We start from the raw sequence: 16967 nt of genomic DNA on the forward strand, positions 1-16967 counted from the left end.
ACCCACTGCCACAGGGACTGCAGCCTACGCCGTCGCCGGCGACTCACGGCAGCCCAGCTCCAGGTTGAGCTGTTGTTCAGCATCTTAGCTGCGCAGGGCAGTGTCACTGGCCCTCATATGTGGGATCCGAACCGTGTCCCAAGCCAGTTCTTAACCATCGTGCCACTCGGCCAGCCCATGATTTTTTTTCTTTTTAAAGTCAAATTTTTAGTGAAGCATAACCAAAACAAATTAACAAATTATGACTTAATTTTCAGACGATCACCATGGATTTGAAATGGATGGAGATGGTAAGAATTTCAAGTGGGAAGAAAGAAATGCAACCAAGTGAATACATCTAGAAATATAAAAATGGGGTGGAGATAAGACCAGTGACAATTTAGAGAGGGTAATATAATGGATGACACATGATATGAGGTGGCATGAGATTATTGTCAGAAAGTAGCATTAGAGACAAAGGTACAAGCCACTAATATTTGAATATCAGTGTTATGACTATACAAAAAATAGTGTCCTTTTCATCAGGTCTGTGCTAGGCAGGTTTTATAACTTGATATCTTAGCAAGACTTTTAACGGGTAAAGTAAAACTTGATGTTGGAATTTGTAGAAATGAGTTAAATGCCCTATATGAATACTGTATGAAAATTTGTATTTCAAACTCTAAAATTTAAGTTGGTCCTGGGATAGCATCTACCTATTATAACAAAGTTGTTGTTTTTAATCTATATTTTAGGTGAAAAAATACGAAGATTTGGTATTATTTAAAACTTCAGCATATTAACAATTGGTGCCAATTTTATTTAAAAATATAATGTCTTTTAAACTGACTTCCGTATTTCTAAATTATTGTATAGTGCATATGCTCAAGATTATGGGAAGCAGCAGTGCAGTCTAATGAAAAGAACAGCAACTTGGGAGCTAGACAGATATGATTCTGTCACCATTATGGATTGGCTTTTGTCCCTCCAAAAATACGTTGAAATCCTAACTCCTAGTACCTGTGAATGTAACTTTATTTGGAAATAGTCATTGCAGATGTAATCAGGTTAAGTTGAGGTCTTTTCGGCAGGCTTCTTTCCAGTGTGACTGGTGTTTTGATAAGAAGAGACAGACATTCACAGAGGGAAAATGATGTGAAAACACAGACATAGGGAGAATCACGGAACAACAGAGGGGGAGTTCGAGTAATGCAGCTGTAAGCCAAGGAATGAATGCCAACCACTGCTGGAAGCTAGAAAGAGACAAGGGAGGATTCTACCAGAGCCTCAGAGCTAGTGGAACCCTGCTGATACCTTGAATTCAGACTTCTAGACTCCGACTGTGAGAGAGTAAATTTCTCTTGTTGTAAAACACCCAGTTTCTGGTAGTTTGTTATGGTAGTCCTAGGAAACGAATACAGTCACATACATACCAGCTGTTTGGTTTTGGGGCAGTCATTTATTCTCTGAATCGCAATTTCCTTTCTATAACATTAAGAACAGCTCTGGCATGGAGTAGACATTGGGAAATGATATCTAGCTTTGTTATTGCTGTCCTTTCTTCAAAGATAACTTACATTTATCCATTTATTGTCTATAAGTCTGAGATAGAGGTTTTCTGATTGAATTAGAAGTAAAAACCTTGTCAGTGATTCCCCTTTGGAATCTGTAATTTATAGAGACACTTAACAGATTTCATATGACCCATAGAATTTTATTAGGATGTAAAGGATTAAACTTGTTCTTCTGCTATAAATTTAGAACTCAGCTGTTGTTTTTTAAAAAAATTAATCTTCAAAAACAAAATAACGTAGAGTGATTTTTTTGTTTGTTTTTTTGTAAAGATTTTATTGGGGAATCGGGGAAGGGGAACAGACAAGTTGCTGTCCTTTTGTTCCTCAGTCTAGTTGTGGAGGACGTTGCTTCACTGGCCCATGTTGGTGTTGTGATCATTGCGCTCTTCTTGGCTGAGGCAGTCGCTCTCAGGCCATTGGATGGCGGCTCACGGCTGCTTACACCGGCTGCCAGCCACTCATGGTAGCTTATGGTAGCCCATGGCAACCCACTGCACCTCCACTGCAGCCTACGCCGTCACCAGCAACTCACGGCAGCCCAGCCCCAGGTCGAGCTGTTGTTCACCATCTTAGCTGTAGAGGGCGCAGCGTCACTGGCCCTCAAGTGGGACTCGAACCCTGGCCCTGCTGCTCAGAGCTGGCGTCCCGAGCCAACTCCTAACCAAAGCGCCATTCAGCTGGCCCTAGAGTGATTTTTAAAAATCATTCATTCAACTGCTAACCTTTAAGAGGCTCTAAATAATTTGAACATGGATATTTATTTATTTCCTCCATTCCCTTTATCTGATGAGCATTTTTGAGGCGGATTTTTTTCTACATTGATATATTACCTATTTAATAAAAAGGAAGCATTTTAAATACATTAAAAAATGTTGTTTAGTACTCCAAGATGCCCTGCTGTCTTATTGTGTCGTTTTTTCTTGTCTCACACTTATAATCCATACTCACCTTCTTTCCTACCAGGGCCTGGGCTATACAGATGACTTAGTCTACAATCATAATAACCTCTGGAAAACTCAGTGATAGCTCTCATTTTTGAGCTTTGAGTAAGAAGCAGTGTTACTTGCATTACTTCCTGTGAGGCAGGAAAGTGGACAACCGCTCAGCCTTACAGACTTCTCTTTTTGCTTAAGATCTCTTAAGTGACAAAGTGAAGAAATTTGCTGCTGTGGTATCACACCAGTGGTACTAGTATGACTCATAAAACTGGAGTATGTGCTCTGGTCACGTAGAGCAGGGGTAATGTCATGTCTTTCTATCCCTTAGCTGAGGTCTGCCCTACCTAATGTCAGTTGAACAAGCTTCCTTGTTGCCAGTGGTGCTGCTGTACCTCATGCGTGTACCAGTGTCTGCAAAGGTGCTATCTCCTGAGGCTTTCAGTGCTGCAATTGCGAAGAATTGTGGAATAGTGTTAGAGTGGCTTCTGTACAGCTCTATCCCCATTTTGTCACCTGGGCTACACAAAGCCACACACTATTCTAGCTTACAGGGGCTCAAAGTCACGAAACCTACCCCTTTAGCTTCTACTCTGCAATCTAATTCCACTTTTCTGTTTTCTGAGACATAAATTTTCCTTACTACTGATTGGCAATTGTTTTATAAATGGCCACTATACAAACACCTTAAGTGGAGAACCCCCGATTGATTCTCAGATTTTTATCTTTAACTCAGATCTTTAAGTCCAAAATTCATATATTTCTGGGTTTGTGCATGTGCTAAGCCCTCAATTAGAGATATAGTCTCTGTTGGTACTGTCTCCCTGGATAACATCCACTCATTAGCACTTGGAGAAATTTGCTGACTACAAGATGACATTATGTGTTTCCATAGTATCTGTGGTATCTCAATATCCTTTCCATTTTAATGACTGTTTTCTGTATTAGACTCTATACTCCATGAGGTCAGGTACTGGGCTGAGTCCCCTTTGCCTGGAACATACAGGCACTCAGTAAACATTGTAGGGGTTCAGGGCAGGCCTCCCAAAATGGGCCACTTTGGCATGGGAATTATTTTCAGTTGAAGGCAATCAAGACCCTGCAGGCTCACAAGAAATTTTTACCTCTTAAGGAATTTAAATTAGGGGCCTTACCCATTATAAGAGTGACAACCATAAATAATTTTATGACATATCTGTAGGACCCGGCAGACTTCTAATTACTGAACATTTGTTCTTATTGTCCTGCAATGACCTTCCTCCCCTCTGAAGCCCCCAAGGTGATTCTTGGCTCAGAATGCCTTGTGCGTATACTTCATTTTCCCTTTCTGTCTTTGAAGCTCTCATGTGTGTGGGATCTCTGACTCTGTCATGTATGTGGGGTTCCTAAGGGTAGGTATGTATTAAATTTGGTTATTTTCTCTTTTTAATCAGGCTCATATTTAATTAGTAGACTAGCCAAAAGAACCTAGGAGAGGGTCGAGGAAAGTTTCCTCCTCCTCCACACTACTAAGTCAATGAGTGATTACTTCATGATGGGGCATTCCCGAAGAAATGTCCCATTTCCTAGATTCCTTTTAATCTGTTCTTATACAAATATTTGATTGCTAGCCTCCTCAGAAATCTCTCCTGTTAACTAATTTCCTGAAGGACATTTTTTACACTCAGGATTACTTAGTTTTCAGAGACTTTGTTGTCAGCAGCAATGACCAACTCTGGTTAGCTTACACAGGAAAGGAATTTATTACAGGACTATTGGGTATCTCTCGCATAAACTGGATGGGAAATGAGATTCGGGTTTGGAGACAGGTGGGAAGACAGGGGAGTTTGGGAGCAGAAACAGTGATTTAGATGTTACAGCTGCTGCTGAGTTCTCCTGGCCAGCTAGTGCTGTGGCTGCTACTCTGATCACACCCACTCTTCATCTCCCAAGATTCAGTGATTTATATGGAGATTATGTCATCCAGACTCAGTCAAGATTGATCCAGATCTAAGGCTTTAGTTCTGGCCACCGGAGTTAGGGAGAGAAAGGACTCATTTACCCCTTTGGCTTCTGAAGTGGGAGATGGATTGTATCTAAAACTCTCAAAATGGAGAATTCAGCAATGCTTGAAAGTATGTTTATAGCAACAAAAACAAATCAGAGTTATCCCTCAGAGATTTTTCTTCATTCTTATGATCTGAAGGTCCTGAGTTTGTACATTAGAAAGGATGTTATGTCCATTGTGTGAGAGGGCATAACATGGTGGAAAGAGCTTAGGTTTTGGAGAAAAGGCGGAGCTGGATTCAAAGTATTGCTCGTAATTACTAGCTGGGTGATCTTGGGAAAATTGCTAAACCTTCCTAAATGGTATTTTCCTAGGTTAAAATAAAAACAAACTTCGTAGCACTATTGTACTTTTTAATGAGATGATGTATATTAAATGCTTATAATTCAATAAACACTAGTCATTAAAACACAGTGTATCATTATGTCTCCAGTTTACCTTCTTCACCTTGTCTCCTTTCTGTCCAACATGAAAACTTCAGAAATCCAAAGTACCTATGCTCATTATCCTTAAATGGACCTGTGCTCGCTCGCTCCTTGCTTCTTCATATGCCCCCTCTTTTTCTTTTTTTCATCTTTAAAATTTTGTTTTAATTTTTATGGATCAGTTCATATCCTCTTTCTCCTCAGTAAGAAAGCACTGGTCCATCTACTACTTCTGTCCTTTTTACCATTTGGTTTGGCACTTAGCATTTATAGTAGTTATTTTTTTGTATTCATGTGCTTTGATAAAGTAGTGTTCTAGAGGGCAGAGGGCAATCACTATTCTTGGGAAAAAGCAGGTCAGTAGAAGGAACACTGGGCTTGGAATAAGAGATCCTTGGTTCTATCCTACTACCAGCTATTGCTATTTGTGTGACCTTGGGCATGTTTCTGAATGTGTTCTTTTTATGTGAAATGGAGATAATACTACAGAGTTTTGGTGAGGATCATATGAAATATGTATATAATAGAAAGTGCTGCGTAAACTGTATTGACTAAGTATAAGATCTCAGTGCCTTTGTATCTACCTTATACCTTTTGTCATGCCTCGCGCATCATAAGGCTTAATATGTTAATGATGATTTTTTTTAACGTTCCTTTCAAATTCTTGGAATCAAAAGACATGCAGGGCCGGCCGAGTGGTGTGGCCGAGGGGTGCGTTGGTTAGGAAGTGGCTTGGGACGCCAGAGGGCCCTGGTTCGGATCCCACATATGAGGGCCAGTGACACTGCCCTCTACAGCTAAGATGCTGAACAACAGCTCAACATGGAGCTGGGCTGCCATGAGTCACCAGTAGCCAGCGTGAGCGGCCAGCAGCTGCTGTGAGCGGCCGTCCAGAAGCCAGCGACTGATCTGCCTTGCCCAGGAAGAGCACAGTGATGGTGCCAACTTGGGCCAGTGAAGCAATGTCCTCCACAACTAGACTGAAGAACAAAAGGACAGCAACTTGTCTGTTCCCATCCCCCAATTCCCCAATTTAAAAAAAAAAAAAGACATGCAATTTTTCTTTGCATTTTAAAATTGTAATCAAAAGATTGTGCTAAAAATGTTATAGCTATCCTTTGATTTTGTTGATGTCCAATTTATTAGTCAATTCTTGGTTTCAGTAAAATGTTCAGTTTTAATATATTGTAGGTAGTATAATTTATTAGATTTCACATTCCATCATATTATTTTTGTTCAGTTAAATAAAGAATATATATCTTTGCGTAATTACAACAGATCATCTTTCTTTCCTACTCTGCCCTAGAAACTAATTTGAAAGAGAGTGATTTGAGAGGTTTCTGTCCAAAGGCATACAGTATGTTAATGGGCCCAGCTGGCAACTTTTATTTTTTAATCTTTAAATTAGTCTTTAAAAAGAGAGAGAAAATATGTAGAAATTTTTAAATAAAAAATTGGAAATAAATTTCAATATAGTTTAATATGCTTTTTAAAATATAATTTACTCTTCTAAATGATCTCTTCTTTCATCTCTTCAAAGTCATAAAACTTGGCTTTAAGTGGAATATTGTGCATGAATAAGCCCTGGGCATTAGTTGTGGCACAACAGGCCTATTGAAAAATTACATGTGCTTTTTTTCTCTTCAGTTAGGAGACCTGTGTTTTTAGCTTGTTTTTGTTATGTGCCTAGCTTCTCTTAGATATTTGCAGTGAGTGAAAATTTTCTCTAGACAAAGTTTCATTAGTAAGCAATTAAGCTTGGATGGAGAACATTTCAATAGGTTATGTCAGAATTTGACAAAACCACGTTTTATTAAGCACTATGTGGTTTTTGAAAAGCAAATAATGTTACAATTAGATGCTGGCTCTATTTTCTTTATATTATAAATTTTAACCTTTTTTTGCAATTACAAAGAGAAGTTAAATATCCATGTATAAAGTTTAAATGTTTAGTTTCAGAAACAAAGATTAGATGGCTAATTTTTTTACTTTATTAAGGTAAAGATAACTAGGGCTGTTCATCATAAAGTTCTTAGAATGAGAGAAATATTTTTAAAAGACATATCCGATAAAGCACTGTTACCCAAAATATACAAGGAACTCTTAATATTCAGCAATAAGAAAATGAACAACCCAATTAAAAAATGGGCAAAAGACCTGAACAGACACTTCACTAAAGAAGATATACAATATCTTAGTCAACTTGGGCTGCTATAAAAAAATACCATAGACTAGGTAGTTAAAAGAACAGATATTCGTTTCTCACTGATACTCATTTCTTCCCTTGAGGCAGGGAAGTCCAAGATCATGATGCTGGTAGATTTGGTTCCTGGTGAAGACCCGCTTTCTGGCTTGCAGAAGGCCACCTGCTTGCTGCATTCTCACCATGCAGAGAGAGTTCTCATCCCTCTTCCTCTCTTTATTAAGGACACTAACCCCATCATGGGGCCCTAACCTCATGAGATCATCTAAACCTAATTACCTTCCAGAGGCCCAGCTCCAAATGTCATCACATTGGGGATTTTGGGTTTCAATATATAAAATTTGGGGGGGAGGACACAAATATTTAGTTCATGCATTCCCCCTCTGTGCACCTCAAATTCCCATCCTTCTCGCTTGCGAGATACTTTCATTCTATCCCAACAGCCCCAAAAGCATCACTCTGAAGTCTAAAGTTTCATCTTAAATATCATTTTAATCAGGTAGCATTGAGACTTGAGGTACTATTTATCCCCAGGGAAAATTTCTCTACAGCTGTGAAACCAGATTAAGTTATGTGCTTCCAAAATACAATGGAGGGACAGACATAGTGTAGCCTTCTCCATCTGAGAAGGGAGAAAATGAAAGGAAGAAAGGAGTGACAAATTACAAACAGTCTCCAAAACCTAACGAGGCAAATACCTTAGATCCTAAGGCTCAAGAACAATCCTCTTTGGTTTGATGCATTGCCTTCAGGACCCGCTGGGGCTGCGTTGCTGCCATCTGGCCTGTTGAACCCTTCCCCCACTTTGAACTAAGACAGTAGCCCTGAAGTTCTCTGAATTCTTTGGGATCATTCTTTCTTTGTCTTAAAGAACAGCACATGTTTGCAGCTGAATGGCTGTATGGGTCCAGATGTGTAGGATCTAAGAAGTCCTGTAGCCTGATTTCATTTTGTCCCTTCTGTTTCCCCTACAGTTCAAACTGACAGTGACTCTGCTGGAATAGATAATTAGGTCCATGGCCCATACTCTCACTAATTTCTTTATCAAATGGTTGTTCAGCTCTACCCTAGTATTTGTTACAAAACAAGCTTCATTTTTTGCAATATGGGTAGACTTGAGAATTTTCCAAATTTTTAAGTTTTGGTTTCTTTTTGCTTAACAGTATTCCTTCTCCATTCATTTCACTCTTCTTGCATTTTACTATAAACAGTCAGGTGAAACCAAGCCACTCCTTTAACATTGCTTAGAAGTCTTCTAACTAAATATCCACTTTCATCCCTCACAAGTTCTACCTTCCATAAAACACTAGAATACAGCTTAGCCAAGTTTTTCTTGCCACTTTATATAACAAGGATTAGCTTTTTCCCATTGTCCAATAACATGTTCTCATTTCCATCTGAAACCTCACCAGAATGGCCTTTATTATGGTAGAATCTAGAGATCTAGAGATTTCTATCAATATTCTGTTCATGATTATTTATGTATTCTCTGAGAAGATGGAAGTTTTCTTTCTAACTTCATTTCTTTCTGAGGTGTCACCAGACTCAGTTTAATGTCCATATTTCTAGCATTCATCTAAAATCTCCTCCAGTCTCTACCCATTACTCAGTCCCACAGACACTATTGTCTTTTTAGATATTTCTTACAGCAGTATTCCACTTTTCAGTACCAAAATCTGTCTTATCTTGGGCTGCTTAAAATATATGTCACAGACTGGGTGGCTTAAACAATAGACATATATTACAGTCTTGGAGGCTAGGAAGTCCAAGATCAAGGTGCTAGCAGATTCACTTCCTGATGAGGCCCCCCTTCCTGACTTGCTGATGGCTGCTTTCTCACTTTGTCCTCACATGGGAGTGAGAATGAATGTTCTGGTCTCTCTTGTTTTTCTCATAAGGACACTGATCCTGTCATGGCGGCCCTATGTTTATGACCTCATCTAAACCTAATTACCTTCAAATGGCCCCCACCTCCAAATACTATCACATTGGGGATTAGGGCTTCAACATAAGAATTTTTTTTTGGGGGGGGGAGACAGATATTTAGCCTGTAATATACAGGTGGCAAATCAGCATATGAAAAATGCTTAACATCATATATCATTAGGAAATAGCAAATTAAAATGAGATGCCACTACATGTCTATTAGAATTGTAAAAATCTGAAACACTGACAGTGCTGGTGAGATTTTGGATCCACAGGAACTCATTCATTGCTGGTGAGAATGCAAGATCGTACAGCCACTTTGGAAGACAGTTTGGCAGTCTCTTACAGTACTAAACATTCTTACTGTACAATTCATCATTCCTACTCCTTGCTATGTACCCAAATAGGCTGAAAACTTATGTCTACACAAATGCCTACACATGAATGTTTATAGCAGTTTTATTCATAATTGCCCAAACTTGGAAGCAGTCAAGATGTTGTAAACAGACAGCTAGATAATCCTCCAGCAAAATGGGTTTATTCGGGAACAACAAAGAATTGCAGTTCAGGATGAGCAAGTACAGAGAAACAAAGGAGAGGAATGCTCTTTTATGGACTTGGGAGAAGCTGTTGTAAATGAAGAGTGTATTAGAGGAAACTAATAAAAGTTTGAAGTATAGTGGCTTTTCCTTGCCTGAGATGGCAGTCTCCTATTGGCTGAGTGCTGCCACTGGGCAAGGAGGAATCTTTGCTTCCTCTTGCACAGGCAGTAAAGTAGTGTCACTTTGGTGATGCAAGACTAATTCTTTATTATGTAACACCAGGGTTTGGACAAATGATAGCCCTTTTTAATTTGAAAATGTACTGTGGAAAGCTGAGGTGACTGAACATATTTAAGATTAGAAGATTTAAGAGCAATAACTGATTTACTGATCTCTGTATTGTTCTGATATTTTAATTATGTCAACAAAAGAATGTCCAGCCTATAGAAAAATCTTGTAAGAGTTTATCTGAGCCAAACTTTGAGGACATGTCCAGGAGCAAAATCTCAACTGAGAAAATGCTTTGTTGGCAGTTTGCAGTTCCTTTTGTGCATTTACTGTCAAAGGAGAAAAGTAAGGAAGGTTACAGAATCCACTGGTGGTAGATTAAGGAGGTGGGAGAAAGCAAAGTGGAGGAAATCTCTAGAATTGGATAAAAAGCAGAATGAAGAAGCACATACTTTTACATTGGTGGTACAGGATAGTTAATAGTTAACATTTACAGCATACAGAGATGGTATTCAGGGCACAAGAAAACATTGAGGGGTTGTGTGGTCTCCGGCTCTGGTGGTCTTGTGCTCTGGTGCCTGTGGTTGTCTTCTAGGGGTCTGGAAAAGAAAATACTCTGACCTTCTATATGCATAAGAACAATGGATAGAGTTCACTTAAGGTAAAGATTGACCTTTGCTAAGGAAGCTATAGGCCTGGGATGTGACTACCTGCCATGCCCTGCCCAATTAGGAACTTATAATCAGACCATCCTGTGTAGTTACTTTTGGTCACTGAGCTTGTTAGGCCTGCCCTGTGGCCCCCCCCCAAGCTTGTCAGGTTTATTATATAGCCCCCTTTTTGTTCACAATTATTTAAACGTTATATATAGCTCTTTAAATTTTTATACATCATGCAGTTTGAATTTTATATTTATGATTTTGATGCATAAATGAATTTCTTTTGGTAAAAAGGAGACAGGGAATTTATTTGGAAAGATGAGCCAGTAGAATAACAGTTTTTACTCACATTGTCAAAACAAACAATGACCTTAAAAACAGTTTTTTTCCTGGGCTGTAAGTTGCTTCATTGGACTCATTTTTCCCTCTAATAACAAATTATTTTGAAGTTTACCCACTTTCTCCCAGGAAGTGCTTAGTCCTGTTTTTCTTTTGCAGATTGATTATACCGGAGTAGACCCTTCCAGTCCCTGCAATAAATGTTTGTCTCCAAATGTGACATCTTGTATTTGTGCCATTAACTTCACACTGGAACAGTCATTTGAGGTTTGTATTCCCAAGTAATGTGTTTGAAAAGACACGCTTTAAAAAGTATTGATGCTATATTATCATTGCTGTTATTATTATTTTTGCTAGTTATTTTCTTTTGTAGAGAAATCACTTGAATTTATTGGAATCCATACACTTTTGAGGAAGATTGTTTTATTTGGCTATTGATTGCATTATGCTGTCTGGTAATTAACTACATGTATTTAAATAGTTTTACATAGTATTTTATTAACTAAATTTAAAACATTTTATCCTCTCACTGGAAAATTTTATAAATCAATAAAATTGTATAAATCAATTTTGATCAAGTTTATATCTACATTTACTTATATTTTAAAAATTGTTCAAATTGTTTTGCCTACTTTTAATACTAAAACAAGCTTTACTTTAGAAAATAAATACTTATTCACCCATCATTTAATTGTATTATTCTATCAGATATGAACCATTACCATAAATGCAAATAGTGAAACCTTATTGATCTGTTATATCTTGATAATCAGCAGTTAGAACATCTCTGTGTGGCCTGACTGTCATTTGCAATCATCCTTATCTGTCATTCTTGGAAACTGAGCAGATGCTAAAGGACATAAAGATTCAGAATAGGGATGGCAAGACCAGTTTGTGCTCTCCTTTACCTGCAAATTGAGCTTAAAAATTCTTGTTTTCTTCAAGGAGCAAAAGTGCTTTAATACATGCCAACTGTTTAGATTTTTCTACACTTTATAATTTTCTTAAAGGTAGTGATGACTTTTGTAGTCCCTGGCAGATGGCTGCTATGGAGTCGTAGATGCTCTTGCACTGAAATAAAGGACAGTAAGGCTGCCATTAAGACAAAAAAACGAAAAACAAGACAGTAAATTTGGGAGAAGACAGAAATTTAATTATTTTACTTCTCAGCAGAAATAACATAAATTTAAAACACCATAAAAATTCTATTCTTTTTCCATGTGATTGACAAACTATAAAGTTGCATTAAGTCCTTTTTGTCAGAACAGGCAGAATTAAAGAAATGAAAGAGACTTGTAATGATTTAGAAGCTCCATTAGTTTCCTCCCCTATTGAAAAACAGTTATTTCAGAACTTCTCTTCTGCAAAGGTGATCATCTTCAGATTCATTCTTTTGTGGGCTCTGTGTTGTCTCATAAACCAAAACTTTGAACTGGACTAGAGCCTTTGCAGACAACTTCAAGTAAGTTATTTTGTCTCTGTATTCATTGAAAGGATCTTTTTCAGTTTGTAAGTTGAATTTACTGTGGTTCTTAATTGAGATTTTTTTTAGAGCATATTCTTTGTTTCTGTGATATAATTTTGATAACCAAAAATAAATAAATAAATAAATGGTTTTCATGTAAATGTTTTCTTTATATAGAATGGAAAAGTTTGCATAAATTTCACATCTGAAAATCAAGCTTTATATAAATGATTGTGTATATGAAAACAACGAATCAAATAAATGTATACTTAAAGTTACTTAATTCTTTTAATTGAGGATAACATTATAGATGATAGAGGTAGCAAAAAGACAGGAGAAAATAGTCTCATGTTTTTGCTACCTCTAAAAATCTTAGTTATTCAAGATGGCTTCATGGCATCTTCTAAATAATTAGTGTATGTCGTAGGTTATCCTTCTTTCCCAAGTTATTTCCAAATTGGCTCCACTGAATACGTTAACATGCTTTTCTTCATTATTACAAAGTGACTCGTTATCATAGATACTCTATTAATTGTTTATTAATTACTAATATTAGATAGCATTCTATGGAGAAATTTATTATGTCCTAATTCAAGTTCAGAATTACTTTGGGAATAAATGAAGTTTTCACCATTATCCCTTGGAAAAATTTATGCTATTGGGTGAAGACCAATCTAAATTAGAGAAAGTTTTAAATTGAAAGTAGATCAATTAGAATAGGATTTAAAAAAAAAATCGAAATAGTTCTTTTTTGATATTTTTAAGGATATTTTCAAAGTTTATTCGTGGATTTTTGTAACATACCGTCTTTAACCTTACTTAAAATTTGTACCATTTTACTCATAGATTGCTAAGTACTGGTAGAATTCACCCCAGTACCTGTTTAAGTTTTCACAAATTTTGAATTAGTAAAGTCCAAAATTATATAACTTTTATGTATGAATGACACAATTTTATACTTAGTAGTTTTATATGAATTTTTTTTCCCTTTATGTTTCTCTAGGGTAATGTATTTATGTATTATGGACTGTCTAATTTCTATCAAAACCATCGTCGTTATGTGAAATCTCGAGATGACAGTCAACTAAATGGAGATTCTAGTGCTTTACTTGTAAGTAAAATGATGGAATCAGAAAATGTGGTACCTATGAAATATGAACATGTGATAATTGTTTAGTTAGAAATGTTAATTTTAATATTGTTAGGATGAAATGAAAATGTTACTTGCCACTTATAGTTTGTTTAGTGAGAGTTTGTAGTTAAAAATTTTTTTCCTTTGGAATTTATACAGATTAACAATTTCTTACAGCCAGAGGACGCATTACTACCTGCTTGTTTCTAGTAGTGTCATTGGGATTTTTGCTTTATTTATTTGTAATGGAATTTTGATTGGTCTGGCATTCTGGGTATATAATTTGTTCTATTTGGGTTTGTTCATTATTATTATGTTGTAAGAATATGTAATTAAACTACTTTTAATTTCTGAGATTGTGTTTTAGAATTGAACATGTATGCATGCTCTCAATTTAACTTCTGGGAAGCCTGAGTAGTAAAGTCCAAAGGGTGGGTTACTGAGAAACTGTCTGAGGAACTTTTTGAAAATATAGATTCCAGAATTCTAAGTCTAATATGTCAGTTGTCTGCAGGAGTGGAGCTCTCTAAAATATCTATTTTTAATAAGCTCCTCTTCTGATGCCCATCCTGGTTTGGGAATCTGTGGACTAGAGGATCTTAGTTTCCTGACTGTTATTCAACTTTCCATAGTAGTGGTTGGTGCACAAGTAGTTTATGTTATTGCTGTCAATGTGAAAAACCTTCAGAGTCGCAGAGCAATCTAGGATCTCTTCGAAATGGCGAATCTCTTAGAATGCAATTTAGGATCATATTGTGACCAGAGTGGTTTTGATAACCACATAGCTGCCCTGGGCTATCCTTACTGGTTTTATTGCTAGTTCCTGATGTTTGGGATCTTAGGAAATAATAAGTCTATTTAAAGATCTTGGTTAGGTCTGGAATATTTTATAACCCAAAATAGTGGGTTTACACTGTGGAGCCCAATTTTTAGAACTCAAGTTCAGAGAAGGTGATATTCTGTGAGACATACCAAATTCCTAGGCCTGTCTCAATTTGTTGATTGGGATTATAGATTGGTTGTCTTCAAAGATCCAGAAGTGGTGGCTGATGAACAATTCTTTTAGAAACAAGCTCTGTTCACTGAGGGTGAAAGAAGCTGAGAGTGATTCTTTTCTTACAAACTGCAAGCATAACTTTTAGACTAGACTAGGGGTTGATGAATTTTTTTCTGTAAAGGGCATGATGATAAATATTTCCAGCTTTGTAGGTCATATGGTCTCTATTGTAGCTACTCACCTCTGCTGTTGTAGAATGGAAACAGCTGTAGACAATAATTGATATGGGTGTGGCTGTGTTCCAATAAAATTTTATTTGCAAAAACAGGTGGTAGGCTAGATTTTGCCTACTATCTGTCATTTTTTGATCCCTGGACTCGATAAAAATGTATGATTTTAAGACTAGGTGACTTTCAAAAGTTTTAAAGATTTTAAGATTGGACAAATTGAAGTCCAATTTTACTTAACTCTGTGTGTAAGACTCTTCACAATCTAATATCAACCTAGCACTTCAGTGTCATTGTTTTACACTCTATCTTTAATGTACCTTTGGCCTTGCTGCCCTGGGCCATGTATGCTGCTCCCTAACCATGTCTGGTGGCAGAAGTAATCTGCCCATTTTGGCATTTACAGTTGCTTAGAATGTGATTTTCACTCTTTTTCTAGAGGTCCCCTCATTTCAAGGCCTGCTCTTTTATTCAGTGCCCTTTGGTGCAAAATAACTGCTTTATATACATAGGGTGCCAAAAAAATGTATACACATTTTAAGAAAGGAAAAAACTGTATTAAAATGGTAATACTCTATATAGCGATAACAAAAGATGAATACAAGTCATGTGTATACATTTTTTTGGCACCCCCGGTATTTATTTCATTCATACTCTGTTCCAAGTCACTTCTCACTTTGCTTAACAAACTGTCACCCCACGTCATCCATGCTTGTCCTTCCTTTCTAGGCCATTTTCTTCCTAGTTGCTATAGTGATCTTTAACAGAATAAATACCACTTCTCTGCTTACTATCTTTCAGTGGTTTACTAGCAGTTGGAGTAAAATCTCAGGATGATCTGAGTTATGCATAACTCTCCAGTCACATCAGATGTTATCTTCTGTGTTGCCATACTGTAACTACATTTACCTTTCACCTTCTCAGAAATATCAGGCTCTTTCTCAATGACGTATATTGTTTTCTCTACTTAAAACTCTCTTCTGCTGCTCTTCACATGGCTGTCTCCTACTCTTTTTTAGGTCTTAACTTATGATACTACCTCCAGAGACAAACTTTTCCTTATCATAGATTCTGAAGTAGCTCCTCCTGTCCTCCCCCCATTAATTACTTGCATAGCATTTTCATAACACTTATTGCAATTTGTAATTATATATTTGTGTACTTATTTATCTTCTGTCTTCCCAACTACACTGTTAGCTCATGAGGGCAAGGAGCATGACTTTCTTTAATTACTAAATACCAAGTGCCTAGCCAGTGCCTAGCACATGGAAGGCATTCATGTTGAATGAATATAGACACCTTTATCATGGCTCTTATTTCATAATATCGTTGGTTGTGTATGGGTCTGTTCCTCTGTTACATGATAAGCTGCTTAAAAGCAGGGACTTGATTTATTTTTTTCTTTTTATCTGTTTCTAGCACCTTGCATGGCACATGGTACATATTAAGTACTTATTCAATGAGTTTCCTAAGCCAGTTACTGCAGAGTACCTAGTATTGCTTAGTTCAGTACCTGATGCATAGGTAGTAAATAATATTTTCCTTTCTTTTAAAACTCCTTTAGGAATTTAGTGGCTAGAATATATTTGCCCTACTAAAAGTGTATTTATATTTAATAACCTTGTTTTTGAAATCATAGTTTTCATTAGAACATTCAAATAGTAATAAGCCAGTTCAATGTTATCTGTGTTCATATTCTCAGAGTTCTAACTTTATAAACCTAGATGGCTTAGGGACCAAAAAAGCTGAGAAACCAAATATTAAAGATAATGTGTTTTGAGACATGGCTTAATATGGCCTTAGAGTCCTAGAACAATTCAGATATGCACCTAATCTCAGATTTGGTAGAATTTCCATTTAACCCTGTAACTGCCATATCTCCTGAAATCTTCAGTAGGGATTATGTCAGACCAAATCTGGAGGACAGGTAATTGCTCCTTACTTTGCCAGTAATTTTGTTTTCCTTCTACCTGGATGCACAATTTAGAGGAGATCGGTATGTTCTAGGAATCTGCATTAGGCTTTCCTTCCCTCCCTCTTTACCTTGACATGGGATTTAACCCAAGATTACAAAATTCCAGATTATCTAGTTGAACATGTTCATTTTGTAAGTGAGGCCCAGATAAATCAAGAGATTTGCCCAAAGTCTCATATTACACAGCTGGAACTAGAACCTCCAGTATCTTTACTTCCAGTTTAAGATTCCTTTCATTATGTCACAAATAGATTGATAGTAGGCCACTTCTTAATTTTTCAAGTGGTTATGATTTCTGTGTTGATATGAAAATC

The 16967-nt window shown here is 36.9% G+C and overlaps 1 protein-coding gene across 1 annotated transcript in view; it reads left to right on the plus strand.

The window, feature by feature from the left end:
* The window catches only part of CDC50A (cell division cycle 50 P4-ATPase accessory subunit A), a 32619-nt gene that overhangs the window by 7921 nt on the left and 7731 nt on the right, over positions 1-16967 (plus strand). Inside the window, exons 2-3 of the mRNA XM_019651588.1 lie at positions 11017-11124; positions 13326-13433. Coding sequence (XP_019507133.1) covers positions 11017-11124; positions 13326-13433 — 216 coding nt within the window. The remainder of the gene's footprint in view (positions 1-11016; positions 11125-13325; positions 13434-16967) is intronic.

Source organism: Hipposideros armiger, unplaced genomic scaffold, assembly GCF_001890085.2.
Source record: "Hipposideros armiger isolate ML-2016 unplaced genomic scaffold, ASM189008v1 scaffold_162, whole genome shotgun sequence".
Taxonomy (NCBI): Eukaryota; Metazoa; Chordata; class Mammalia; order Chiroptera; family Hipposideridae; genus Hipposideros; species Hipposideros armiger.